At 54.2% G+C, this 27733-nt stretch overlaps 1 protein-coding gene across 1 annotated transcript in view; it reads left to right on the plus strand.

Moving 5' to 3' along the window:
- Positions 1 to 27733, plus strand: part of PRKN (parkin RBR E3 ubiquitin protein ligase) — an 888975-nt gene that overhangs the window by 848225 nt on the left and 13017 nt on the right. Inside the window, exon 10 of the mRNA XM_054595427.1 lies at positions 20294 to 20374. Within this exon, the coding sequence (XP_054451402.1) occupies positions 20294 to 20374 (81 nt within the window). The remainder of the gene's footprint in view (positions 1 to 20293; positions 20375 to 27733) is intronic.

The raw sequence follows: 27733 nt of genomic DNA on the forward strand, positions 1-27733 counted from the left end.
ATTTGTGAGCATGTATGATTATGTGTGTCTCTGTGTGCGCGCGTGCCCGCGTGCTCCCATTGGAAGCAGCAGTAGGTTTCATTTTCCGATTTATGCTGAAATACTAGAAAACTCTGCTGCCTATGCCAGGAAATGCCAATGTACTTTATAAGCAAAATCAACCACTAAATGTTTACAGGGTCAGGCAGTTAGAGCTGAGGCACAGATGTGGTTTAGAAGGAATTCTTACAATGGTGTTAAAGTTCTGGAAGCAAATACGACGTGGGAGGCCAGAGAAGGAGTGAACTGCTGTTCACACTTCAGCTTTGATTTGGAGACACCTGTGAAAGAAAATAATCCTTTCCCAGTACTTACTGGTTATTTTATTTCCAAAAAACATGCTTGTTATTTCAGCCCAGGCAGTTGCCTGGGCTTCCGGTTGGTTTCTGATAAATGAATAGTGACACCTACTGGTGGAGGCTGGTAATGTTCGTTTCCTAAGAAAAGCTAGCATTCACACTTGGTGGTGAAGGATCCCAAAAATAATGCTGAATGTTTTGGCTGCAGAGAGCAAAGAGCCAACACCAGAGTTTAAAAGCAGCAGTCTAACCGTGTAGAGACAAACACGTGAACATAGACAAGTTTCCTTCCTGGTAGGAAGATTGCTCTTTTTTCCTCTAAAAGTTGTTGCGTTTCTCCCCCATAAAAATAAGCTTGTCAGAGCTTCTCCAAGAGATTTAGTTCAAGTGCCAAGTAAAAATGTTTGGCTTGAGTCACCTGTTTTTCTTCTCTAAGTTGGTTAAACGGATTGGCAGAGGCCGCTTCACAACTCAGTCTTTGCCTAGCTCATTACATATTAGTATTTCCGGAGGAAATTTCCCCATTGTTATTTAAATATTTTTCTTAATATGCAGTGATGCCTTTTCATGATGGCATTATCGGTGTTGCAGGCAGCCCACCCTGGAAGCTGCCTTTAGAAGGAGCCCAGAGAGCATGACCTGGGCTGACACAGGAGAGTCACGCTGTGACATGGCGCCGGGTGCCACCGAGCCTGAGAAGCAGAAGCAGAACCGCCTGGGGGGAGGTGACGCAGGTCACCGGTGGTTCCCCTGCATTGTGGACTCCGGCGGAACGCAGGGCCACGCTGCGTCTGGGGTGCAAATTCCGTCTGTCTCTACCCCCAGCCCTGCCGGGCCTGGGGCCCTGGACTCAGGGACTTGCCGGACACGACAGGTTGACAGAAGCCCTCGTTTCCATACAGCTTGGTCCCCTGTGTGTCGGTTAACCCCCGGGAGGGAGGCGTGGGGGACAGCCCAAATCTCCCACACGTCATGGAGGCTACGCAGCCTGAGTCTCACCGGTAAAACGGCCTGACTTAAGCTAGTCATTAGGATAATTCAGGAAAACACAGCTAGGTTACCCCAAGAACAAACGAGTCCCTTTTCTCTTTCCTCCTCCTAAGACACAAGTCTCGTTCTCGAGTTGTTAGTCAGAGACGAAGCCGGGGCGTGTGGTCACAGAGCAATTAGATGACTCCTACCGGCTGGCCGGCCCCAGCACCTAACGGGAGGCCCAGGCGGGGGCCCACCTCGCTCCTGGCCTGCTCTGCAGAGGGGCTGCTGGGCTCTCTGCTGCCCACCTCATCCTTGGAAACCTGGAGCTCGAGTGTCTCTCTTTCCTACCCTGCCTCCACAGCCCTCCCAGCCCCCAGATGCCTCGTGGGCCACGGGAGAAAGAAAGGGAGGCTGGGTGAGGCCCTCCCAGCCCGACCCCTCCTGACAGCACCTTCCCTCTCAGTGGGAGTGGGGAGGGAGCAGCGGGGGACAGGGTGGAGGCTTGCCTTGTAAGTAAAATGACGTTCTTGAGTTACCTTGCTCAGAGTTGGGGAGATTCAAAAGCTCGTTTTTTCCCGAGAACGACCCTGTGGCTCCCTTCTCAGCCTGATTAACGTGGAAGGCCACCGGCAGAGGGCCCTGTCCCAAGGTGGCCCTGGGACCCCACACAGCACAGTCCCCTGCGGGCTCCCTTTGCCCAGCCCCACCCTCCAAGGGTGTCGCAGCCCCCAGCCTCCTTCCCCAACACTCACTGCAGTAGCCCCACCTTGGGGTCCGTCCCCAGCTGGCCACACCCCTGGGCCTTCTGAAATGCATTCCGTTAACCCACGTCGATATGGTGATGAATCGCTAAAAGCTACGTTCCCTTTTCGGTAATTCGTGCAGTAGTCCCTCTTATCTGCTGTTTTGCTTTCTGTGGTTTCAGTTATCTGTGGCCAACTGGGGTTTGAAAATATTAAACGGAAGATTCCAGAAATAAAAAATGCATAAGCTTTAAATCGCAAGCCATTCTGAGTAGCGTGGTGAAATCTCGCACAGCCCAGCTCCATCCTGCCCTGGGGTGAACCCCTTTGTCCAGCGTCCCCACCCTGTATAAGCTACTCACCCGTTTGTCATTGGGCGGCGTCTGGGTTATCAGACCGACGGTCGTGGTATCTCAGTGCTTGTGTTCAAGTCACCCTTATTTTGCTTAATAATGGTCCCTAAGTCATCACATAACTTTTATTACAGTGTATTGTTTTCCTCATTCTATTATTAGTTATTGTTTTTCATCATTTACTGGGCCTAACTTATAAATTAAACTTTACCAATGGCCGTGTGCCTAAGAAACAACATAGCACATATAGGGCTCAGCACCGGTTGCAGTTTCAGACTCGCACGCGGGAACTGGCCCACGCCCCTCGCAGAGAAGCGGGGCGACTGTGTGTGTGAGTGTTAAATGGCCTTCCCGGTAGTGGGAGGAGACTTGGGGGGAGAAGGGAACGGAGGGAGAGCGTGTGCGCTGGGGGCTCTCGCACAGGCTGCGCCAGGCTGTGCTCTGGGGGCCGCCACCCAGGAGGCAGAGCGGGGTTCCGAGGGCGGAGGGCCGCACCGCCCTGCCACGCGGGCCTCCCAGGCCACCGCAGCGCCCGCCTCCTGCGCTATCCAGGCATTTGGGAAGGACAGCGCGGTCTCCACAGCAGCCCGACTTGCTGCTGCCTGAATAAAGCGTAATCCTGAGCTAGTCTGGCCCAGGAGACAGGAAGCCGGGGCGCGCAGACACAGGGTGCGTCTCTGAGTGCCATGTTGTCTCTCCAGCACAAATCTCAGCCACCACGCGCGGTTGCTGCCTAATGTGCGGGATGGGTGAATGAATGAATGAATGAATGAGTGAATGAACTAGTGAATGGGTGGGTGGACAGCTGGTCAGACGGATGGACACGTTCCCAGGCCACGAGCTGTGCCCCTTGGCTTCCGCAGAGAGCGCAGTATTACCTCCAGCCGTGCCTGTCGCCATGGTGCCCAGGCTCTGAAGGAGGGTCTCTGGGGGCTCATCAACACAACAGAAGTGATAAATCTGGCCTCCTGGTGAAGCCGGAGCTTACAAGTGTCCCGGATAAACCACGATGGTTTATGTTATTGCTTACAGTATTAACTTATTGATCGCATGATAAAATCAGCCGGGGAGGGGTTCGGGGGTGCTGTGTGCACGCTGCGTTCTTTCAATGCCAGGAAACGGTCTCGCGGAGTGGCCGCACCTGGTGGACACCAGCGGCGTGAACACCGTCGAGCCGTCCACCCTGGCCCTTCCTGTTATTCTTGTGTGGGGGTGGCAGTGGCTTTTCTGTTTTGTTCTGTTCTGTTTTAAGGAGTCGCGGGTCCTTCTAAGGATTAAACCTTCTGTTCGTTCCCTGATTACTGTTGCGAGCTTGGTGCTCTACGCACCTTCCCATAACTGCTGTCTCGAGTGTAGGTGGTAGATTTCAAATGGCACTTCTTCCTGTCCCTCGCGATGGCTCACCAAGTCCTCTGGGCTTCCTTCCCGCCTCCTCTAGGGAGGAACTGCCCCCGCCCCACGTGCTTCCTCACAACCCTGAGCATCCACGTGGCCTGGGGACAGCCAGCGGGCAGGAAACCGCTCACCTCCTGCTGGCCTGGCTGCCACTGGCTGCTGGCCCCAGGGCCCCTCGGAGCACAGCCCAGCAGCAGGGCCTCAGGCAGCGCCAGCCACACGCAGGCTTGACCGCTCGCATTGGCGGCCATCGCCTCTGGTCCAGGACCCCCGTCTCCCCGAAAGGCCAGCTGGGGTCGTGTGCCTGCCCGCCCCCATCCCGCCCCCGCCAGGAAAGGCCTGAGGAAGAACGTGAGCGGGTGAGAGAAGCGCTTAGAGCCGCCACCGCCGCAGCCGCCCCGTGCCGACGCCGGCCCCAAGGACGGCAGCAGGGCCCGCCCTGTCTAGCACAGGGGCTGCAGCGGCCACCGGCCACCGGTGCCGCTTACACAGACGCTGGCGGCCGCCACACCTCCGCACAAGTGCGTGCGCTGCACCCATGTGAGACACGCTCGCTCACCCTCCTTCCCTTCTCTCACGCTCACGCCTGTACTCGCACACATTCCCACCCAGTCACACTCGCTCTCCTCCCTTCACACTCACGCCACACTCACACACTCACACTCGCACTCGCACACTCACGCGCACTTACACACTTGCTCTCACACAGTCACTCTCACACAGCCTGATACACTCGCACTCCCTGTCACACTCTCCCACTCACTCTCACACCCGTGACAACCGCCGCGCATACACCCTTTCCCACTCACACTCACTCTCACATACGCTCTTACACACCTCACTCTCGCTCACTCACACACTCACACACACTCGCACACTCCCGTGCTCACGCACACGCTTACACACTCACACCCGTACGCGCACACTCGCACACACTCGCACACACTGGCACACTCACTTGCATGCCCTGTCGCATTCTCACACTCCCGGCCCACGTGCCTGCCCTGCCCCCTTGCCTCTCCCTGCCCGTGTCACATCCTCGGCGTCCCCACCCCTTCCAGGGCAGCGGCCCCCCAGGCGCCAAGCTGCTGACCGGCCGGACCGAGCGCACGCAGGCCCCGCACCCACCGCCTTTTTCATCCCAGCCCCGGCACCGAAAAGGACGTGGGTGCCCCGCTGAGCGCTTTTGTTCGTGACACACACAGGGCAGAATTTCATCTTGCTTTTTCCAATACTCCCTGAAATATTTTTCAATCCTGCCTCTCAGCTGAAAAGCCAGACAGGGATAAATAAACCTGTCGAGCGGGGTCCGCGGCTCGGATTCCGCAGACGCCTCGCCACCCCGGCAGCCCCAGGAGCTGCAGGGACCTCGGGCCCGCAGGGCATGCGTTCCTCAAAGCGGGTGCGCTGCGGCCGACGGGTGGCGTGGGTCTGCAGCCCCTGATTGCAGCAAATAGGGCTTAACTCCTCCCACACGTCGCTGTTTAACTGGGAAACACCCCTCCACGGTCAGGGCCGGCACTCACTTTTACGGCAGCAGCCTCGTGTGACCCCGCTGCGCCCTCTGGCGATCTAAAAACACCCGGCAGGCACACCGCTTCCCGGGGACAGAGGACGACTTGCTGTACGAATGAACGTCCGTGTCTGCGTCCTTGGAAAGGCAGGGCCCATCCCACCGCGGTGCACTCGTGAGCGCCGTTGGTAATTCTTTCCTGAAGACCCTCCTGCGGGAGCCAGCTGGCCATTGTGGCCGGACACGGGAGGGAACAGCCAGCCATCGATAGCCTTGGAGGCTTGCTGTCCAAACGCGCCCAGTATTGAGGGGGTTCTCAGCCGCAGACCCCCCCGGACAGCAGCTGCCGGCCTTGCTGTAGGGAGGGGCGCTGAGGGGGTAGTGTGTAAGTGGGCAAGGACGCTCCCTTCTGGATATGATTTCTTTAGCCATTTCCTAATATTTCATTTTAACAAAGCAATGGGAAGAAGCAACACTGTGAATTTTACCTCTGGATTCTTTCTAGCATCCCCAGGTGTCGCTCGAATGCCGTCCTGCAGGTGCCGAAACAGAGTCCTGCGTCCGTTTTCGCTCACAGCATCCACACAGCCCCGCCTTCTCCCTCCAGCTCCCTCCTGCTTCCGGCCCGACTTCGCTGACCCTTCCGGCCTAAGGGGTGCCAACCCCGCCTACAGATGCACCCAAAGCCCCCTCGTTAAATGAAGGCTGAAACGTCCGTCATTATTACAAAAGCAATGCCTGCTCATCATAAAAATGTCAGAAAATTGTAGGAAAACCGAAAGGAAACAAAAGAGAGCAGCCATCACCCTCCACAGGGTGAGGGGGCATTTCCGAATCACTGCTGTAGAGCTTTCTGGATGCTTTTTGCACACGCACGCACATGCACTTTCTTAACAGAAATGAGTTTGTGCCAATGGGCTGTGTCAGTGGCTTTCTCCCCTTAATGATGTGTCATCGCAGATGTCTCCGCTCATGCCAGCTTCATGGTGACCTGACAGCGGGTCACGGGGATGTGCCATGATTTACTGAAATACTTACGTCCCGGGATGGTGCCAGCCTCCCTGTGGCCTAATCGCTGCTACATTCCTGATTCTTCTCTAGAAAAGAAAAATTCCTAGAAGAGAAAGCTTGAGGGTCAGCGTGTGTGGGCGTTTTTGAAGCTCTGCAGGCAAGCACGTCCTCGTTTCTGGGGAGCACATTTTGACATCCAGCGTCTGGCAGAAGCCGCGCCTGCTTGAGAGCGGTTGGAAGGGTAATGATACAGGTGTAATAATTCATAGTTTTAATCTGAAAAGTTTACCTAAAATGTCACATGGTGGACTGGAGTGTGCTATTGTTATGTTACAGAATGACATGCTCATGATTTTGTCATACAAGACTTTGGAATTAAAAAGGGGCGTAACTTGTGCCGGGCCGTGCATGCATGCGTGTGTGTGTGTGTGTGTGTGTGTGTGTGTGTGTGTTTAACATTTCTGTAATCAGGACAGCGTTTCCAGTCGATGTGATATCCGTGAGAGCGGTGGCTTGTGTTCTTTTGTCAAGCTGTCATGACTGCGAAGGGGTTTTTCACGGTGAGGGCCGCGCCGCCTCAGAGTTACGCCCCCAAGCGCTGCGAGGTCGCCCCTTCCCGGGCCCCTCTCCCCACCTCCACCGACCTGCGCGGCCTTGCTGCTTGTTCGTCAGTCCAGCCCGTTTCTATGCTTATGACTCACTACTAGTCTGTTGCCGTGAGTTTATCTCTTGAAAATGGTAATAATTTTGTTATGATCTCGACTCTCCTTAGTGTAAAAAGTTATAAAGTTGTATTTATAAAAATGTAAATATGATTTACATTAATCTTAAAATTTAAACTTCAATTAAATTCCTCTAACGTTCCATTTTATTAAATATATCAACTGAAGTTTGGTCCTCACCCGAACACCAGGGCCCAAATGTCCTTCCTGCGCTCTCGCTGCATTTCCACGCCCTGCAGGGTGGCGTAATCGTGTTGACATCCGAATTCATCGTCTGAGAAATGATCACAGATTTGCAAATTCCAGATTGTGCCGATAGCTTGGCGTCGAGCACCAACTGACAGAGACAAGCTGTACTTAAACTTCAGCGCTGCTGATCACAGAACGTGGAGAGAGAAGAATCCATTTCTCTTGAGCGGAATGGAAATCACCGTGGGACAAAGGAGGTTTGAAATTGCTTATTGAAAGCCAGTTTATTGCCATGAGCCTAAAAGGCATTTCCTTCGAGCTAATACCGACTACAAAGCCACTTTGTTGTGATATGCAAGGCATTGCACTCAAAATCCTGTTTTTACCACCATTATAAAGTGCGGCTTAGGTCACCAATCAAAAGAACAGACTAAGAAGTCCCTATCAAGTCACAGTGATTTAAGTGTTAAAAACGGTTTGTACAAACCGAGCTGACATCTCACTATAAAAGAAGACCTTGGAACCAACCCAACTCACAGCTTTGATGAATTGGAGAAGCCACAGAAACGTGCCGACGGAGGCTCCAGCTCCCTTCCAGACGACACTGTAGGGCCGGGGTTAGGGGGGAGGAGCGGGGAGGGAATTACGCACGAGGTGGGGAGACTGCATTGTGAACACAAGGATTGTGTCAAATCAAGGCACAAGTGTTTGTGGGGAAGAGAGTAAAAGCTGGAGGCTTTGTTACTGTTCCGTCCTGCCCTGGCCACCGCCTGGCTGCCCGCGTCTGCGGTTCACCCCCGGTGCTCCCCACTGTCGTGGGCACGTTTGTTTTAGAGGCTTGAGACTAACTTAGCACTCTCTTCCCACAAAGTAACGTGCATTTTACAAAATTGACAGGAGCAAAAACCTACTTTAAAAAAGTAAATTGCCTTGACTGATGTGGTTCAGCAGGTTTGGCGTCATCCCACAAAGCGAAAGGTTGCCAGTGAGATCCCCAGTCAGGGCACACACCAGGTTGTGGGTCCCGTCCCCTTTGGGGTGCGTACGAGAGGCAACCGATCGATGTTTCTCTCCTTCCCTCTCTCTTTCCCTTCCCCTCTCTCTAAAAACATGTAAATAAAATCTTTTTTAAAAATACACCAGCCGCCACCTTGAAAGCAACAGGTGTAGATTCACAGCTGCTCCTCTTCCTACTCCACTGTCACCACACAGTCCTGCGGGGTGTGACACCGGGGACAGGAGCCTGTGTGGCTGGGAGCCCCAAGGGCCCTGGCTCCTGTGCGTGGTCCCTCGGGCCCTGCCAGGACCCTGAGCACAGCGGGCCCACGCCAAGTGAAGGGACTCGGTGGCAGAGGCCACCGCCAAAAATAAGCAGCAATCGTAAAAAAGACGTGCATGAGCAAATGACAGCAAGTGACAATGAATGGCTTTTTCCGCCAAATCCCGTTGCGAATCTCATCACGGCGTGGCCAAGCCGGTGTCACGCCACGCGCTTCATTCCTGAGCTGCGCCGAAGCGAAGGGCCATGAGACACTCGCAGGTTCATCCCTCAGTATCTGGGTCAGCGTCACAGAGCGAAGGGGACGTGGGGCAACCCGATCACCGGGCCGAGCGCCCTGCCTTCAGGGGAAATAAACGATGATAAACCTAGGTCAGACCATCCCCACAGGAGAAGGGCGGGTTCCGTTTTCTTAAGAATCCGAAGGCCAGCACCCCTTCTGCTGGAAGTCCCGCCAGAGGAGGGCGCCGGTCCTCTGTGGCCGAGAGGGGGCTTCGCGCCTTGGGCAGAGCCTGCCGCTGAAGGAGACTTCATGTGGCTTGTGGCACAGGCCGGGGTGGTCGCGCCCTGCTCCCCGGTCCCGCAGCAGCAAAGTCTGCACTCAAGAGTTGTAGAAACGTGCTCTGACAGGTGATGTGTATAAACAGAGGAAAGCGCTAACCCATTGTCGGCAACTTCACTTTGGACTCACGCTGGCTGGGCCTTGCTGATGCGGGAGGCCACGTGCCAGCGCCCCTTGAGCTCAGGGACCCTGGGAGCATTGGCTCGGTTTTCGGGCCTGCCCTGTTGGCCTCTCAGGCCACTGCGCCCTTCGGGGCCTGGAGCATCAGCAGGGCTGTGAGGCCGGCCCGACCGCTCCCTGGTGCGGAGGCCCCACACGGCCAGGCCCCTGCGCCCAGGGCGTAATTGTCTGTGCGGGTGTCTGGTTTCCTTCCCACCTGCTCCTTCCGGCAACAAACCTCACGAAGCGCCTGCTGCGGGCCGAGTGCTGGGGCGGGGAAAGTGGCACTCAGGACACCAGGGTGAGTGCCACTAAGCTCCCGCGTCCTCAGGGACCTTGAGTCTAGAGGGACTGGGGGATAAGGAACCACACAGGGCAGGTGACGGGAAGGAACGAGGACACAGCAGGTACAGGGCAACAGAGTCACTTTCCAAAGAAGCGGTGACCCCACGCTCCGGCGTGAGTTCCTAGTGGCAAATCAAAGCACAGCTCTTCCCAGGTGGCTGAGCACAGGTGGGCCGGGGGGACATGCTCAGGATGCGGGTGCGGCTCCCCACAGACGAGCTTCCCAGAGCCGGTCCTTCCTCTGCCCCCTGCCCTAGGCCCGCTCCACGCAGCAGGACCAGCCCCTCAGCAGCTACCAGCGGACGGGAGGAGGGGTCGCATCCAAACAACTGACCATGAGCAGCCTGCTGTGTCCCCAAGGGTTGTCGCAGAGCTTCCTGTATCAGCCATTAGCCTTTCGAAATTTTGACTCTAGTCACAGACACAAAAATAGGATGTCAACGTCTATGGCGTTAGAGCGTTGCCATTATTCCTAAAAACATTCACCACTTGCTCACCCTGCGTGGCGCAATCCACGGCGTTGGGCAGTTGTTGTAGCTGCAAGATAATATGTCCCAAGAGCAGTAAGGGCAGCAGAGAAAGGGTGCCTTCCACCTCAGAGGTGATCAGTCCTGTCCGAGAGGGCCCCACGGTGCTAGCGGTCCCTGTCACCAGACCAGAGGGAGGACAGGGACGCCAGAGGCACTGCGCTCCCTCTCCCCTGGCATTTGGCTTAATGACTGACCCCGTCCTGTGCCACAGGACGAGAAGGCACCAGCCCCCAGGTGGCCAGGACATGACATTCCACCTCACGGCCCTGCCTCGCTGAGAAGTTCTTCCTGTAACGTCGCTTACACGAAGGACGGTCTCGCAGGCGTTAGGAGCAACATCGGTTTGCAGCAACTTGGATGGACAGTCCACTCCGTGATTAATGGTCTGGACAATATCTGTCCTCGGTACAAGATTTGGCAACGTGAGCAGGCAGCGCAATCAGGCCCGCAGGCACCAGGAGTGTTAGAGATAGCGCGGGTTGGTCTTGGTTTTCCTGGCCTCGCTTTAACAAAGGACTCCCAGCACGGCAGGAAAGCTCACACGCTCTCGCCGTGGGCGGCGGCCCCTCGTTTTCTCTAGTTATACTGACCTTCTGTGTTCTCCTGATCTTTCCTTGGCTGCTTTGGGGCTTTCTCCGCCCCTCCCCACCCCCCAACATCGTCGTTCTCTCTCTCCATTTTCTTTTCCCGTCTTCAGACCAGTCGTGTGCTTCTGTGGTGACACCGTCTCGCTGCCGTCCTCCCTGTGCCCCTAGCCTCTGAACTTGGCCAATGGTGGCACCATCGGACGACGGTCATGGGCTGGAAGTTCACGCAGGCACTCCCCTCACTGAATGCCCGGGCTCGTTGTCCCCACTCCTGGCTGCCCATAGGGCGGCGGCCCTGTGACCCTGTGTTGCTCTTGTGCTCCACGGCTGCTGCTAATTCTACAGGTGTTTGTCCATTGCTGCCTCTGTAACAGCCTCTGTGCTGGGACCCAGATGCAGGTGGCCTGTCCCCAGAGGCTCTCCACGCAACAACCGGGTCATAGAGATGCCCCGACATAGGTCTGTAGGATCGAGGTACACCCCAGTACCAGGGGATGCAGGAGCAGTCCTTAACCCAGACAGGGGGGTGTGGGACCGGCTCCGGGAGGATCTGAGGCCTGTGCTGAGCAAATAAGGGTGACAAGGTGTCTCTGAGTGGAGAAACCCTGGAAACAAGGAGGGGCAGCTCGGAAAAGGCTGGTCGCCCAGGTGGGCAGGGCTCCGGAAAGGCTGGTCGCCCAGGTGGGCAGGGCCTGCTCAGAAAACCACCAGGGGCTCCCTTAAACTTAGTCTCTTACTGTTGCCCCTCAAGTTAACGCTTCGAATTTCTGCCCTCTGAACCTGGAATACTTTTTCTCCATCAATTTTGCAACAATCACCTGGACTTCAAGTTGACTTCATTTGAAATGATCACGCCTTACCCAAGGGGACCTAGGCAACAGGCAGCACGCCGCTGGTCGGGGAGTCTGGGCCCCAGGGAGAGCGGGGGCTGTTGTCCCACGTCACGGCCATTGCCCGTGGAGGGCCCCCAGGTGCAGGGCACAAAAGCAAAGGCCACCCCCTCGACCCCTCCCCAGCCGGTCGCCCCTCCCTGGGTCTCTGCAGACTCCATCCCGCAGGCGGTTCAGCACAAGGTCGCAGGCTGATTGTGTGACCTCTCCCTTCAGCTCTTCCGTCTTCCTTGAACACGGCCTCTCCCGCTGAGCCGGAGGCCCATGAGCTGGCCCCTGGCGTGTGGCACGCAGGCAGGCCACCCACCCTGCCCCCGACCCTGGGTGTCAGGGGGAAAAAAGAGGGACGAGTCACGAGTCCTCTCCAGGTTAGAAGAAGAGATGAGCGAGAATAGCTTTATAGAGAGGATAGGCACTTTAACGGAAGTACAGTAAGAAAGAGACAGTGCTTAAGAGAAAAGCTCTCTGACCTTTCCGGCTGAGGCGGGGGGAGAGGGGCAGGGACAAGTGCACTCCCAAGACACCTGCGAAGCCGCTCAACACACATCCTGGTTTGGTGTGTAATCGCATCATTGACGAGCCGCAAGACCTCCCAACGCGAGAGTCTGCACGACGCGCGGCTTTGGCCCCTTTCCAGAGCCAGCCGGCCCGGGGTTGCCCGGGTCGGGCCCAGGTGCTCCGCACAAGCACTCGGCCACCCCAGCCACGCGACGGAGCAGACGGAGGCCCGCGGGCACATGGGATAAATTGGGCTCGAACTGCCATATGGCTTGGATTTCACATTCTGACGGGCATCGTGTGATCATCTTTACAGAGTCTAGTGCCTTGCTGCAGATTGTAAATGATGAGGTCACCAGGACCGGAGACCAGTTAGAAATTATAGGAGACATATGCTGGCCATTTTACTAATGAATGGCCATCCTCACACATGTTCACTAATGAATGGCAATATCCGAAAGTGTTGTTGGATTTGATGCTCTGTGACCAGGGCTCCATATCTGCAAGGAGCCAAATGTTCCATGAGGTCCGGGACACGCTGATTTGAAAGCGAAACTGGGCCGTCCTTGCAAGATGTTAGAGGGATTTGTCAGAAACAGAAATTCGCTGTCTGGGAAGCCCGCTGAGTTGGACCGGGTTGGCCTGAGCGGCACCCTCAGCACTTGCAGGAGCCCCCGCCTGCAGCCACGCCCTGCATCGGCCTTCAGGGAAAAGGGCAGTCCCTGTAGGCGGGCTGGAGGACGGGGCGGGGACCGCCACCACAGGAATGGTCCCTTAAAATGGTGACAGCAAGGACAGGGTGAGACAGAAAGCGGGCAGATGAGGGAGACAGGGTCGCCCCCCCAAATCACACCCGTCACGCCTCCCCCAGGCCCCCTCCCATCGCGTCCCGGGTGATTCCCGGCGAGCCGGTTCCGCTCCGTGTCGTGGGCCAGTGACCCCCAAGCTCCCCGCTCTCCTGTTGTTTCTCTCTCATCTGGACCTCCAGTCTGTTGGCTGTCAGCGTTTAAAGCCACCGAGATAAAGTCACTTAAAGTCCTTTTCACAAACAGGCTGAACTCGGGCCAGCGCGAACACAGAGACAACAAGCTCCGTGCACCTTGTCACAGAGCACAGGCCTGAGGAACACAGAGATGACAGGGGGCACCCCGGCCACTGTTGACCCTGGGTCAGCCCCATGCACAAGACTCCAAAGTGGCACAGAGTTCCTTCGTGGCCCGGAACATGTTTCTGCGGGGACAGCACCTGGGGGAAGAAGGTGTTGGCCGAGGTGCTATGATTTCTTTGAGGTTCCTTTCCGTGTTTGACAGAGGCCATCACGGGGGGCGTGGCGGGAGGGACAGGCATCACGCACCTCACTGCTGGACGTGGTTGGGACTGGCATCCCCCACGGAGAGCAGGGTCCCAAGAGCAATCAGAATTGAAGGCCCACGTGCCCTGTGACCCAGCTGTTTCACCTCCGGAAAAGATCCCTTAGCTTTCCTCCCACGTGTACACAACGGCTGTGCGACAGGACTTGGTTTATGATGGCAAAACCAGGAAAGGGCCAGACCTAGTGCTCATCCCCGGGGCTGCTTCACAGCGTCAGGGGTGGGGAATGCCGCGCGGCCTTTTGGGAAGGGCGGGGCCGTTGCCCCACACAGGGCCCGCTGCGCGCATCTCGTGGAAAGCAAGGTGCAGCGCGCGATACATCATGCAACATTTCACATGCCACTTTTGTCTGAAAATAGCACAGGGATGCATTCTTGAGTGCATAAAAATTCCTGGGGAGATGCAAACAGCTGACCGTGATCATCTCTGGGAAGCTCTGTAGCTGACCGGGGAGCAGATGTTTTTCACTATACTTTTCACAGCTTTTGAGTTTGTTCTGTTGTGCGTGTATTATCCACTCACTACTTAAACTGTTTTTTAAAACCCACAGCTTTGTGCATTATATCTCAATAAAGCTGTTAAAGAAAAGAGAAATAAGTGGCCAACAACAGTGTTAAGTTTATGATACCTGTAACTATGTGGAAGTGGGGAATCAGTTTAGGTGTCTGTCTACTGTTATAGTTGGACAGGTCAGCACCTGGAGCGTTTGTTAGGCACCCCTCTTAGCTAGAGGCTCTGAGGTCAGCACTGTTGAAGGGACGCTGGGCATATGGCCTCTCCCTTGGATCAGCTCATCGTCCCTAACAGGTCCCTGGTTCGGGGACAGATGGTCGTAGTGTTTCCTACTAGACTGTCCTCATGGTGGACGCACAAGTTCATACAGCGGGAAGATCCCATGGGCGCACCGGTGTATTCGATGACAGAGAGGCAGTGTCGGAAATGAGGATGCCCAGAGTTCTTTTCAGGGCTCCCACTGAATAGAAATTAAACCAAGGAGAGTACAGGCTCTTTCACAGTAGTGAATCTAAAACAAAAGTAATTTGGGGGATGGAGGTTGGGATCGGTGTCACAGAATTCTGTGGGACTCTTGAGGGCGTGGTTTAGCCATCCTTGGTGACTAGTATAGAATTTGAAAAAGACAAAGGAGTCCAGCTGTTAAGCTCTCTTCAGCCACCTTAAAATGATTCATTTTCAGCCCCTTGGAGATTACATGCACAAGGTCCTCCTGGCCTGTTTGCATGTAAAGCATGGAAGTTTAAGACGGTGGCCTCACCACGAGATTCTGTGATTTGAAGACGTGTATTGGAAAGAAAATAACCCAATTCTCTTCTTTTCAAAATTGCATCTTAGTGCGTTGTAACTGAACACTGTTTCTGTTCCGTGGCACTGGCTTGTCGGAGGAGTTTGGGTTTCACGTGGAGGAACAGCTGGTCCCCTTCCCCGTAGGCAGCTGTGCCCCATGTCTAACGGTGGAGGCTGAGTCCTATAAATCAGCACTGCCATCTTCTGGACAGCCACGCGCCTGAAAGAAGTATTTGCATCTCTTTCCAGACAAGTACAGGCATGTGTGCTGGGGGCTTTTGATGTCTCGTGAGATGGCATTTGATTCTCTCCTGTTCTTTCAACACAGAACTTCAGAGCCATGGAAGAAAAATAAATGCCACATAACAAAATGCTTTTGTAATAGACGCCGTCGTGACAGGAAACAGGCACAAAGATGTCTGGGCTTTCATAGAGCGGGCATTCAACTAAAGATCCAGCCCTCATTCTGAGGGTCGTGACTTGTAGGTACCTACTGGCTCTCAGCTTTATTGATCAGCAGTCACTGGAACGTGCGGATGGCATTGGCAGCTGTTTGTTCGATTCCTTTTCATGCTTCCGAAGAGAATATATACGCACATCTCCTTTGGAATGTCCCCATTATCAGCGTGTGGGAAATCAAACTCAAACATCAATCAAGTGGCTTCTCTGCTGACATGACACGGAATGACAAATGTGACGGGCAATCCGCAGAGCTGTTGGGTAGTCCCGGCCTGTGCAAGGGGCTGGCAGTGACGACCCCCGACACGCACACGCGCACCGCAAAGCCGGCGCCCCATTCAACACCGCGGTTCTGGGGTCCTCGGCCTCATGCGGGACTTTCGCATGACAGGAGTTAGTATCAGTATGCTGGGAATTGCTTTAATAACTGTCACTTTACTCTTCTATAGAATGTCATTGTTTATAAAACTCCTAATTCTGCCCTGGCTGGTGTGGCTCAGTGGATTGAGCGCCGTCCTGAGAAGCCAGGGGTCGCTGATTCAATTCCTAGTCAGGGCACAGGCCTGGGTTGCAGGCCAGGTCCCCAATAGGGGGCGCGCAAGAGGCAACCACACATTGATGCTTCCCTTTCTTCCCCTCTCCAAAATAAGTAAAGAAACCCTCTTTTAAAAATCATAATTTTATTTAAAAAACCATCTATTATGTTCATTGTGTGCCAGAAACTGTGTGAAACATTCCTTATCATATTATTCTGCTTTACAGATACAAACAAACGAAAGCCAGGAGACGTTAGCATCACCCAGCCGGTCAGTGACAGGAAAGGGCCTCGGGCTGCAGGCCTCTCTGACGTCACGGGTCCACTCTAAACGCTAAACTACCTCCGCCTCCTTACATTCAAGTTTCTACTGTGTGCCTTCACGTATTATAATGTGCTGTCATTGTACCCATTGTCCGGGTCCAAGACTTTATTTATCCTAGACGTAAATATTCAACACAGATTAACTGAAAGGCAAAAATATGGCTAGAATGGTAAGAACAGGTTGGCTATTCTTTATTAGGAAAAAAAAGTCAGCCCGTTGAATTTATCATTTAGGAAATAGTGGTTTCAAAACTGTGCGCCTCACCGTAGGCCCCAGGGATGAGCTACTCACAGCAGCTGAGTGCAAGGCGGGCACCAGCCTCCCAGGCAGCTAACCCTCAAGAGAAAGCACGCGTCGGGTTACCGTGGGCACCGTCAAAGGAAGAGAGACAGTCGCCCAAGTGGGAGCGATGAGCTGCTGGTGCTGAATCCCAAGAGGAGGCGTCCTCTGGAATTTAAAAAAACATGGGAAGAAATTTGAGCAATAGCTTTGCAAATCGCATAGACAATTCAGATAGATGTTGTTTTGCTTTTCTTTTTTACATCAGTCTTTTTCAAAAGAATAACAGACCTAACAAAAATAAACCAACCGGGTGAACTTTTTGTAGGAGATAAGGGTTCTAACAGAGAGGCAGAACAGGTTGGAAATGATATAGATATGATATGGATGGATATGGACATAGGAACAGATACAGATACAGGCATTGGTATGCTCACTGTCACCATAGATCTGCAGGTGCGTAGAGATGTATCGATACCTCTGTGTCTGTATCTATATCAACCCACCTACAGAGAGAAAAGGGTTGATTGCCAGGAATTGGCTTCTGTGATTGTGGGGTGGCTAGGCAAGGCATGAATCCTCAGGACAGGCCACCAGGACGGGTGCCTGGGACTCTCAGGCGCAGCCTGAAGCTGCCGTCCAACCGCGAACTGTTTTCCATGGGGAAGCCTTGGTTCTGCTCTTAAAACCGTTCAGCGGAGCGGATCAGGCCCATGCAGATGAAGCAGGATTTTCCCTCTTCCTCGCAGTAAGCTGATTATAGACCTGACAGACCCACAGAACACCTTCAGGGAGACACCTAGATTAGCATCTGATTAAATAACTCGGGGCTGTCGGCTAGCCAGGCTGGCACACCACGCTAACTCACTCCGCTGGAGCGAAGATAGCACTGTGTCTACGTAATGCTTTCTGATCTACCCCAATATGGGGGCAGAGCTCAGAGAACCAATAGCATAAGCACATATACTTTTAACATTTCTAAAAGGCTTTAAAAAAATTTAAAGTTGTAAGGAAATGGTGGCCTTTGTGAGACCTATCTCAAGAGGAAATATCCAGCAGACGTTCATTATCGAAAAGTTCATGATCAAATAATGGGAACGTGCTTTTCCACTCAGTGCGGAGTTGCTCCTGAGACATCCAGGGCATTGGGCAGCGGGGGCCACGGGAGCTGAGAGCAGCCCCCAGGCACTAGGCAGCCCCTCCACCGCCCCTGAGGCCAGGCCGCACGCAAAGGGGGCCTGAAACGCTGGAGCCGGATCTGCGTCTCTTCACGCTGCTTCTGCAGAAACATCTGCGCCGTCGGGGGCACCTACAGACGGCCCGAAACAGGATCTCCGGGCGTTCAGGGACCCGTATGCCCGAGTCCCTGGCCTCCTCTGATCGCCACGCCCTCAGCATCTCCGTTCATTTTCCATGATGCTTTTAAGCCCAAAGAAATGCTGAGTTCTGTTTAAAAATATTTTGACCCAAATAACAAAAGAACAAATGTCTTAATAACTTAATCGTCATTTGGGGAAAATCGTTCATATAAATTGAAAAATATTTTTTTTATTTCATTTGGGAATAACTACATATCCTCTTCCACAGAGAGGTTCACATGGTGGCTGTCATTTGGTTTGTTGTTCTCAGTGGGGCACTGACCGCAGTAACCTCGGCTTGACAAACCTGTGACGTCGTCAGGGGGCGGGAAGCAGAGAGCACGCTGCCTTGAGCCGGCAGTTCCCTCAGGACCTAGCAGGTGCTGAGTACCGCCGTGCACCCCTCAAAAACATAACCTGTCCCACCGCACCCTGGGGGCTTGTGGTACCCCAGGGTGCCATGGTACACCGTTTGGGAACTGAAGGCCGAAGCATCTGATCTGCACGAGCTAAACTTAGTTGACAACCGTGAGGTCTGCATGATGTAATTAAGAACCTGACCGTTTCCAAGATCTGATCAGACTCTCTAGATGTCTCCTCACTTTGTGTGAGGCAGATTGGAGTTAAGGAAAGAAGCGCGCTGCTTGATGTCACCGAATTTAAGTTACCTTCTCGAAATAGAAGCAAATTAACAAACACTTCCATGTGAAATTGTCACAGCCTATTTTTGCTGCTTTTACTTGTCTTTTGCCATATTGCAGTCGTGGGGATTAACTCTTATGTGCTCTTTCCTTTCTGTTTTTTGTTTGTTGTTTGATTTCGAATCTCCGTTCTCTGTCGTTCCCGTGAGAAAGGGACGTTCGTGTCTTTGCGTCGGGGCAGGCCTGTTCCCTCTGCCAAACGGACCAACCTCCGGGGCGGCGCTCTGCCGTGAGGCTGGCTTCACGTCTCATCCACTGGCTCGCAGGACGTGAAGTGTTTCCACCTCCCGGTCAGAACAAGACAGCCTCGTTTTTTTGTTGTTTTTTTTTTTCAGGATAGCACGTAAGAACAGTCTGATGGGTCTCAGGCAAACTCAAAGATAAGCAAATAGATTTAAAAAGAAAAAAAAAGCTTAAGAGGAAATTGCAGGACCCAATTCATTCACTGTTTGCTGCATTAGCTTTCCGTACAGGGGAAATAACAATGTCAGAAGTTAAAAGCTGGTGGTTTTAACCAGCTTTTACATAATGACATCCTAATACCCACCCCTCTCCCACCGACCCTAACCTTTCAGTAAAGTGTATACCCCTCAAAATTTGGGTTCCGCCTCTTTGTTGTGAGAAAAAAACAAAAAGACTATGATTCTAGAACGGCAATGGCTAGAAGACAGGTGTGGCATATCTGTAGGAGAGACCCCTTCATTAGAAAATACTTGCTTTTCTTGTTCGTTAAGTCCTGAGAGTAAAATAATTGCAGATGAGCTGTGAAAACAAGAGGCTGGACGCAGCAAGGAGGAAAACCTGTTTCCACGGGGACGACCCCGCGAGGGGGAACGCGTCTCGGGTGGCCTGTTCTCTCTGAGGCAGGGAGGAGTGGCAACGTGTTTAGGGACAAAGCTGGTTCTTTCCGTCCCCTGTTTGTTTTCGGTTTTATCAGTTCGAATCAGTCTTAAGCACAACGAAAATTCCTGGCTTTTGCTCCAGGGGGCGTCCAACCGGCGGCCCACGGGCCATGCGCTGCCCAGGAAGGCTGTGAATGCGGCTCAGCACAAAATCGTAAATTTACTCAAAACATGACGAGATTTTTGTGTGATGACATGTCGCCATGTATTTAACGTGTGGGCCAAGGCAACTCTTCTTGCAGTGTGGCCCAGAGACTATTGTTACTAATACTGTGTTGTATATTTGATATTACCTAATATAGTAGATCCTAAAAGTTCTCGTCACAAGGGAAAAAATCCATAACTACTCATGGTGACAGATGTTACGGAGACATTGCGTGGGCATTTTGTAAGATATACAAATATTGAATTATTATGTCGTACACCTGAAACTCATGTAACGTTGCACATCGACTCTACCTCAGTAAAAAATGAAGTTTCATATTTTGAAGGGGCAAAGAATTCAGCATTTGAATTTGTGAGGGATATGACTGAGCCCCTGAGAGCCTATTTCTTCATCTCAAAATAGGCTTCTAATACCAACTAAGTCCGTTCACATGACCGTATCGACCCTGTCTGTATGGAGACAAGTATTAGACATGAACTCCTCGAACGCAGCTGTCTTCCTCATCCTCTGACACCCACAGCACTTCGCTAAAGGTGTGCGCTTGCACTTCCGTGCCTTCTAGACGAGGCGCACCTGCAGGCAAGTCGCCGGGACTCCGGCTGACACCCTCTAGGGGGCTCGGGGCGCTCTTTAGTCAGCGGTGACGGATCCCGTCTAAATACTTTGTTGCTCTTTGCAAACAGTAATTTGCCGCAGAAGCCATGAATAAGTCAGAGGCGTGCCTAGAACGGGCTTAGCGAAGGGACCCCACAGTGTGACCCAGTGCCGCCGGCAGCCTCGTCTGACGCCCCTGTGTTCTCCCCCAGCTCGTCTTCTGCCGGGACTGCGGGGAAGCGGCGCACGAAGGCGAATGCAGCGCGCTGGCCGCCTCAGCAGCAGCGACTCAGGTAAGGGTCCCCGAAGCTCAGGGTATGGGTGGGGGAGAAGAGCTTTCTCCTGGAGGTCACGGAGGGTTCCACTCTGAAAAACAGGGACCTGAGCGGCCACCTGCAGCCACGGGGACGGGGCTGTGGCTTCTCCGGGGCACGACCCTCCAGGACCGCGCCCCACTCCGGGTAGAGCGGCAGGCTTCCCAAGCTGCGTGGGGCGCGGAGGTCCTTCCACCACCGATCGATCCCGTCACGGTTCCCCAGGAACGCGTGCAGTACGGGCGAACAACACAGTGCATCAGAAGGAGGCAAAGTAACAACCTCCAAATGGCAGAAATCGATACTAACCCTGTATGTATGGTTTTCAAAAGTGTCTTTGCTTAGAATCTTCAGTGAAAATTATCTACAGGCGTGAAATGATAGACATAGTCAGTGTTATATGGTGCGGGGGTATCATCGTGTAGCGATATCATGAACTATACTAGATTATATCTCAGTCTTGATTACGTAAAGAATATTGTATACTGAACCTCACTCTCCAGTGCGCTATATATCAGGCCCAGAGAAATGCAAATACATTTTCTTTTATTTATTAATTGTGATCAACCAAACCTTAGGGGGAAAGGAATAAAACCTTCAGCACAGTTGATGGATTTGCTCATTATTTTTCTCCTGATATAGATGTTAACAAGGGTTTAAACACCAACTCTAGCCAGGTAAATCCTTTAGTCACTTTATTGACAGGAACCTTGTAAATCAACATAGAAATTCCAGAACATTTTAATTCTACAGGAGGGAATTTTAAATATCTGAATGCTGTAAAGTCAGAGCTTAAAAATAAAAGTATATCCCTGTTAGGTAGTCTGAGGATGTATTTACTCAGTATTAGCATAATTAAGTCAACACAATTAGCTCCCCAAATGCTGGCCATGGGCATATGCGAACAGTGAGGCCTGCCTTCCCATTTCTACGGCAGCGGCAGCCGAAGCTCTTTCTGTTGGTTGCCGTTTAGCCCAGCAGCCCTCCAACGGGAGCCCCCAGGGTCCCGACGTCAGGAATAGTGACGACCTGGACCCACCCCCTGCTCGCCTCCGGGTCTCGGCCACCCAGAGGGCGAAGACTGCAGCGCTGAGGAACCCAGTCGGCCTTGCCACTTACAGCCATGTGCTCTTACGTCACAAACGTGGGCAAAGGCTTCCTAGAAGTGCTACCTGAGCCCCTGTTCATTTTAGAACGGCAGCTATAAGGTAGAGGAGAGCACTGCCTACCATAAAGCTGTCGAGGCGCCCTCCCACCCGATAATCTCCTCTATTCTCCATTCAAGAACAGCCAGCCAACCTTGGTATCAAAGATTGAGGGAGTCCCCCCAGAATTTTTTAGTCACTAAAGCCATAATGTTCAATTCTGGAAAAGGGGAGAAAGAGCTTCCCGGAAGCATAGATGACCATTCCCAAGGGCCTGTGTCTGCCCACACCTTCAACCACAGACTTGAAATGGAGAGTTCGTGTAGGCTGCTTCTCCGGCCGGGGGGTGCAAATGCAGATAAGTCTTTTTCTCTTCAGAGGCTCCTGGGAGAGCCAAGGGGGAGGCTCACTTGCAGGAGATAACAATGATAGCACTATGCTAACCAAACGCAGACGAGCCACAGCTTTGCACAGTGCTTTCCTGAAAGGCACGGGAGGTGGCCAGCGCGCGACCGCACAGTGAAGGAGGGACGGCAGGGGGCCTGTCGGCAGAGGGCGCTGCGCGGAGGCGGGTACAGAGGCGAGGCTCTGTCCTGTCCACCCCGACATCCCCCGCCCCCAAGGCCGCACCTGGTGCGTAGACATTTGGTAGATGTTGGCTGAGCCACGGCAGCGTGCGAAAAGTGAAGACATTCTTTCATTCACTCAAGAAACATGCACTAAACTTCTCTAATAGGTTAGGTGAGTTGAAGGCCGCGTCAACGGAGATCCATCAGCAGCCAGAACTCCCCGCAGCTGGGGGAAGCCACGCCTCGGTGCCAAAGGGCGCGGGGAGCGGGGCGGGGGCGGGGGGGGGGGCGCCGGCCACGTTCCGCAGAGGATCCGCTGCCAGAGTCCAGACCTGAGAGGCACCTCGGGCTGCCGGCAAGTGTAGGGGGGAAGGCCGTGGGTTTGGGGAGGAGCCACGGGCCTTGGCACTGATTAGAAGACAGGACGAGGGAAGCAACGCGCGCGGGTCCACGTTTGAATTTCTGACTTGGGTGGATGGCATGCGTTCCCTGGAAGAGGAAACACAGGAACCAGAGCTGCCTGCTCGGGGACAGGTGGCAAGTTCTGTGGACGGCTCGGCGGAGGCGTTCAGCGGACCAGGGAATGGAGGCGAAGGCCACCCGTTGCGGGGAAGCCCAGCCTGGAGCTGATGCCCGAGACAAGATACAGAACCTTGCCGCTGGCCCTTAGCCGGGCCCCCCGCGCCACCTCCTCCATCTGGAGGGGCGGCTGCGCGACGACGCGGCTGCCTGGCAGGGGAGCAGTACGCAGCGGCGCCCAGCGCCCAGACTGGCGGCCGCACCTGTGCGCGCGCCTGGTCGCGGCTGCCTCCCGGCCACGTCCTGCTGCTGCGCCCCAGCGCCGCCCAGATCTGGAAGCTGGGAAATGTATTGTTGCCGGAGGCCCCGGGGCCGGGTATTCGGGAGTGGGGTTCCTGAACCCCTGGGCGGTTTAAGTGAAACAGCTCCGTAGGTGCCCCTTCGCTCCAACCCTTGGCTGTGGGCACGCCGCCCAGCGGGCGTGCAGACGGGCTGCGTACCGACGGAGCGCCCGTCTACGCAGGTGCGTCTCCGCTTGTCGTTCTAGCGGAAGGGCCTGAGGGAGTGGCGACGGCCAGGTCAGGCCTCTGCGGGGCCCCTCCACAGCCCCGCGCCGCGGAAGGTCGCCTGGGGGTCAGCAGAAGAGACGGGCTGGTGCCCAAAAGCACTGGCGTGGCTGCCTCCTCACCACCCAGTGACCCAGATTCCGACAGCGTTTTCCGCGGCCGCCGCCAGGGGGCAGTGCGGTCTCCTGAGCTGTAAAGAATATAAAGAATGAATTCAGAGAGTATGGGAAGCACTTTCTAAGTTGTAAGTTCTACAAAAAGGTGACACGTTGGGGGCTGGCTATTTTTCAAGCTGAATACTAGGAATGTCAGGCATCGTAGGCAGAGAAAATGAAGGACAGCATCGAAAGATAAATTAAAGCGTGTGTGTGTGTGTGTGTGTGTGTGCGTGTGCGCGCGCGCGCACATGATCAATGCAGCAGTGTAGGCAGACCCGCGCCCCGCAGACCCGGCCTCTGGCTCCCCAGAACCCAGGATCCTCAGAGCTGCGCTTCTCTTCCGGGGCTGTCACTCGCCAAAGAGCCAGCACGGAGCCCCCAACCTCCCACCCCAGAGCACCTCCCCGGGGCTCGGCCTCCCTCCTACCAACTTCCCCCCAGCCCAGGGGTGCATCTCAGCCTGGTGGCCACCCTGGTGACACAGTCGGTCAGGTCCCCTGAGCTCTCCGTCCTCCGCCCTCCTCCGAGCACTTCCTGGAGTCGCCCACCGTCCTCTCGGCCCAGGGCAGGCCTCCCACCCCGCCCCCCACGGCTCCTGGATCAGAGGGGCGGGAGGAACCCTGGCCAACTTGCTAGAAAAGGCGAAATGTAAACTCCTCTCCTGGATGTGCAAGCCCGTGTCCTGTGCGCATAGCTCAGAAACAAGCTGTGGGGACAACGTGGCGATGTGGAGACTATTTCACCAGAAACTCACCACACCCGCCCATGCGCCCCCCATTGCACACACCGCACACACCGCGCACACACGGCGTACACTCACTGCACACCCCCTACCCCGCCCCACCCCCAGGCTGTCTCTCCGCGCCCAAGGGAGCCTGCCTGCCCGGGCTCGGAGCCGCAGCTCCAGCAGCCAGCGGGGAAGCAGCTGCTGCGCGCCTCGGCCTCACCAGGTGGCGCTCAGTCCTTCAGAGATATCACAGATTTTGCAAGAAATGACCTAGGGAAAAAAGGCATGCTCGCCACTTTTAGAGGACAACAGGAGAGCCCAAGGGCTCTTTTCTCAGAAGCGGCAGGTCTGCGCCGCGCTGAGCTGGGATCCTTTCCTGAATCACTGATGGACACGGGGCGGGGGGTGGGGGGGACAGCAGGGACACACACACTGACCTCCGTGGGGGCTGGGGACTGTCTGCCAGAACGGCCTGCCTGCTGCATCCAGGGGAGCAGTTGCCCAGCGCAGGCCTCAGGGTGAGCAGGGCCCGGCCCCTGCTGTCCCCCAGGTCACATCTCATCCCTCCTGTGGGAGCTCACGGTACTGTCGTCTCCGCCCCGCCTCCTCCCAGGAAGGACCCAAGGCAAGGCGGCGTGGTCCGGAAGTCAGTCTGGAAAGTGAGTCTGGCCATGACTAGCTGTGATGGTTACGTTCTGGTGTCCACCTGGCTAGGCTGTGTTGCTCAGTCGTTTTGGCAAACGCCAGTCCCGGAGAGGCTGCGGAGGAGCTGTGAAGAGGCGGTCAACATCCCCAATGAGTTGGTGTTAAGTAAAGCAGGGTACTCATAACGTGGGTGGACCTCGTCCAATCAGTTGAAGGCCTTCAGAACAAAGGCGGGTTTCCCAGGAAAGAAGGCATTCTGCCTCAAGACTGTAACTTAGGAACTTGGCCCGAGCTCCCTAAGTTGCAATCCCACAATCCTGTGAGCCAATTCCTTATATAAACACATATATTGGGTATATGTGAATCCTATTGGTTCTCTCTCTGGAGAACTCTGACAGGTACAGTAGCTGTAGTAACCACTAAGGGAAAGATGTAACCTCTCCAAACCATGCTTTCCTCATCTGTCATGTGGAAAGTGAAATGAAAAAGATGCAATGAAATAATGCATGTGTCACGCCTCACTCGGGGCCTGGCATTCACAGCGTGAGCAGAACGAGGCGGTAGTTTCCTCGTCCATCCGCACTGCGGTACGCACCCTCCCACAGGACGGCGTCAGGCTGGGGACCGGACACTCAAATGCACACCGTCCGTCCTACCTGTGTCGACAGGCATGCGGTGCACACAGATGTTCCGCAGGCAGGACTCCTCAGAGGGCCACCCACGGACTGGCTGCATGCATAGCACCTGCAGGCGTGTTAAATCTCGAATTTCTGAGCCCTGCCCCAGGCCTCCTGGTTCTGAAACTGGGCAGGGCTGGCAGGCACAGCCGTTTGTGTTGGGACGGTCCTGCAGCTGGCACCAACATGCGCCGCAGTTTGGGCGCCGCGGCTCTGCCACCGCGGGGCAGGCGCTTTCTGTTTGGTGTTTGTCTGTCCCCTTTTGTTCCCTGATGTGTCCCTCGTCCCTAGAGCAGCCTGCCCAGCACGTGTTCGCTGAATGAATGGGCCTCTGTACCAGCTCCAGCAAACACAACAGCAGCCGCCTTGTGACGCTCCCTCTGTACAAAGGATGCACTTTGTGCTCCACTCTGGCTTCCTCTTTCCATGAGGGATGCTCCCCAACTCCAGGCCCTGTCTATGGTGAGAACTCTGAGACAGGCGTCCCGTCCCGGGGGTCCAGGGCCTCCCGTGGGCTCCTGGCTTCGTGCAGGAAAGAATTCAGACACAAGCCGGCATAGAGTTTAAAGTGAACGAGTCTCACAGTGGAACAGCAAGACGGAGTGGTTGCCCCACAGATGACAGAGTGGTGGACCCCCCCACCCCGACCAGAGAACAGAGACCCCAGACATCTCGAGAGGTTGAGCCTATGTATCTGTTGGTGGTTTCTAAGGAATATTACTGGTATGGGGAAATAGAGAGTGGAAGAAAACATTGGGGTTAACCTTAACCTTTACAAGGTATATTGTATGTTCTGTTTTCCTTTTACGATACGGGTAAGCGCCCAGTATGGGTGAGGAGCTAGTTAGCAATCTTTGCAGAGATTTTCTTTGTCCAGAGGACCTTCGTGGTCAGCTTGCATCTCTGGTCAGCTGAGTCCCCTGTCAGGCAGCCCGTGCCAGGCCCCTGACTCAGCTCTGTTGACTGTAGTTAATTTTTGTAGTGCTCACGCCCTCTCCTTTATTAAGTTTAGTAATTACTGACCTAAGCAAGAGATCTCTGCTCTCAGAGACACAAGTTAGCTTACCTTCCTCCCTTGCCCAAGGACGGATTTTCCCTGTTCATCAGTTCGTGGCAATAGCTAAACACGAAGCACTTTAAAACAAATATTAATCTATTAATAATCTTGCTTCTTAATATATATGCAGCTCCATGTCACCCTTAATATCAAAAGAGGTGAATAGACATCATTCCTTTCCTTCCCGCTCTGTGAGGTGGCTAAGAAGACCTAATCCAACAGTGCGAGCCGGTACGCGTTGCACTGGTAACAGAAATTCCCACGGTATTGCCATCATCAAAAGTATTCTTCCAGCCAAACTCAGGATCATGGCCTGGGAAGTTTAGAACTTACGGTGCAGCCTAGCAGCCCGCCTAGCCCTGGGCAAGATGCTCCCTAACATCCTAGCACTCAGATGATTTATTCTCTCTCTCTAGATAGTAATAATTTCAGGAATGTGAGAGCAGCAAAGCAAGTTTTGTTGACATCTTTGTGCCTGACCGGTGATACAGTGTCTGGACTCACCAGCAGGGGGCGGGCCGCTCACAGGCTAGAACCTGTGATCCCGCTGTAATTGGGAAAGTCCGGGAGCCTGTCCTGCAGAGGCGGGGGTTTTTGGTGACTGGAGGATAAGGGGTCGTTTGTTATCCGGACATGCAGTTTGGATAGGAAAGGCGGCACCTCAACGTTGGGATTTGCCTGAGGATTAAGCCAGCTGTGTTTTCAGTGATTAACGGCAATCTGGTTTTTGGAAAATGGGTTTACACTGACTTCTAGAATTAGGAGATGCTTGTTCCGTTATTGGCTAAACAGATGTCACAAACAACTCTCCCATGGCAGGAAAGATAACATGTGTGTGCACAGTCTCTCTAGTTGTTCCAACCTACATGTATGTCAAATGTCTCCTAGGCACAAATTTAAAACCCTCGGGGGGGTGGGGTGCGGCACTTAGATGCCCCTGTATTTTTTTAAAGGAGACTGAAGGCCATCCCAGGCCTTTGGCAGTCTCTTCAGTTTACACAAACTCCCACAGTCCGTCTCATCAGAAATGGCGATGACGACGATGACGATGATGATGATGAATGCAAAGTAATATTGATTACGCTCAGAGCAAACACCACCTTAGCCTTCAGGGTGCACCGGCTCCATGCTGAGCCCTCTGGGTGCTCCCCTCACTGACTGACCGCTTACAGCACTTGCCGCATGCGCCGGGCACCACTGGATGCGTTTGCCACACTTACAGACACGCAGAGATGGAGCTTAGGCGGCCGCCCGCGGCCACACCACAGGCGAGGA

The sequence above is a fragment of the Pteronotus mesoamericanus genome, unplaced genomic scaffold (genome assembly GCF_021234165.1).
Source record: "Pteronotus mesoamericanus isolate MK-2021 breed Mesoamerican mustached bat unplaced genomic scaffold, CSHL_Meso_final contig_134, whole genome shotgun sequence".
Lineage (NCBI taxonomy): Eukaryota > Metazoa > Chordata > Mammalia > Chiroptera > Mormoopidae > Pteronotus > Pteronotus mesoamericanus.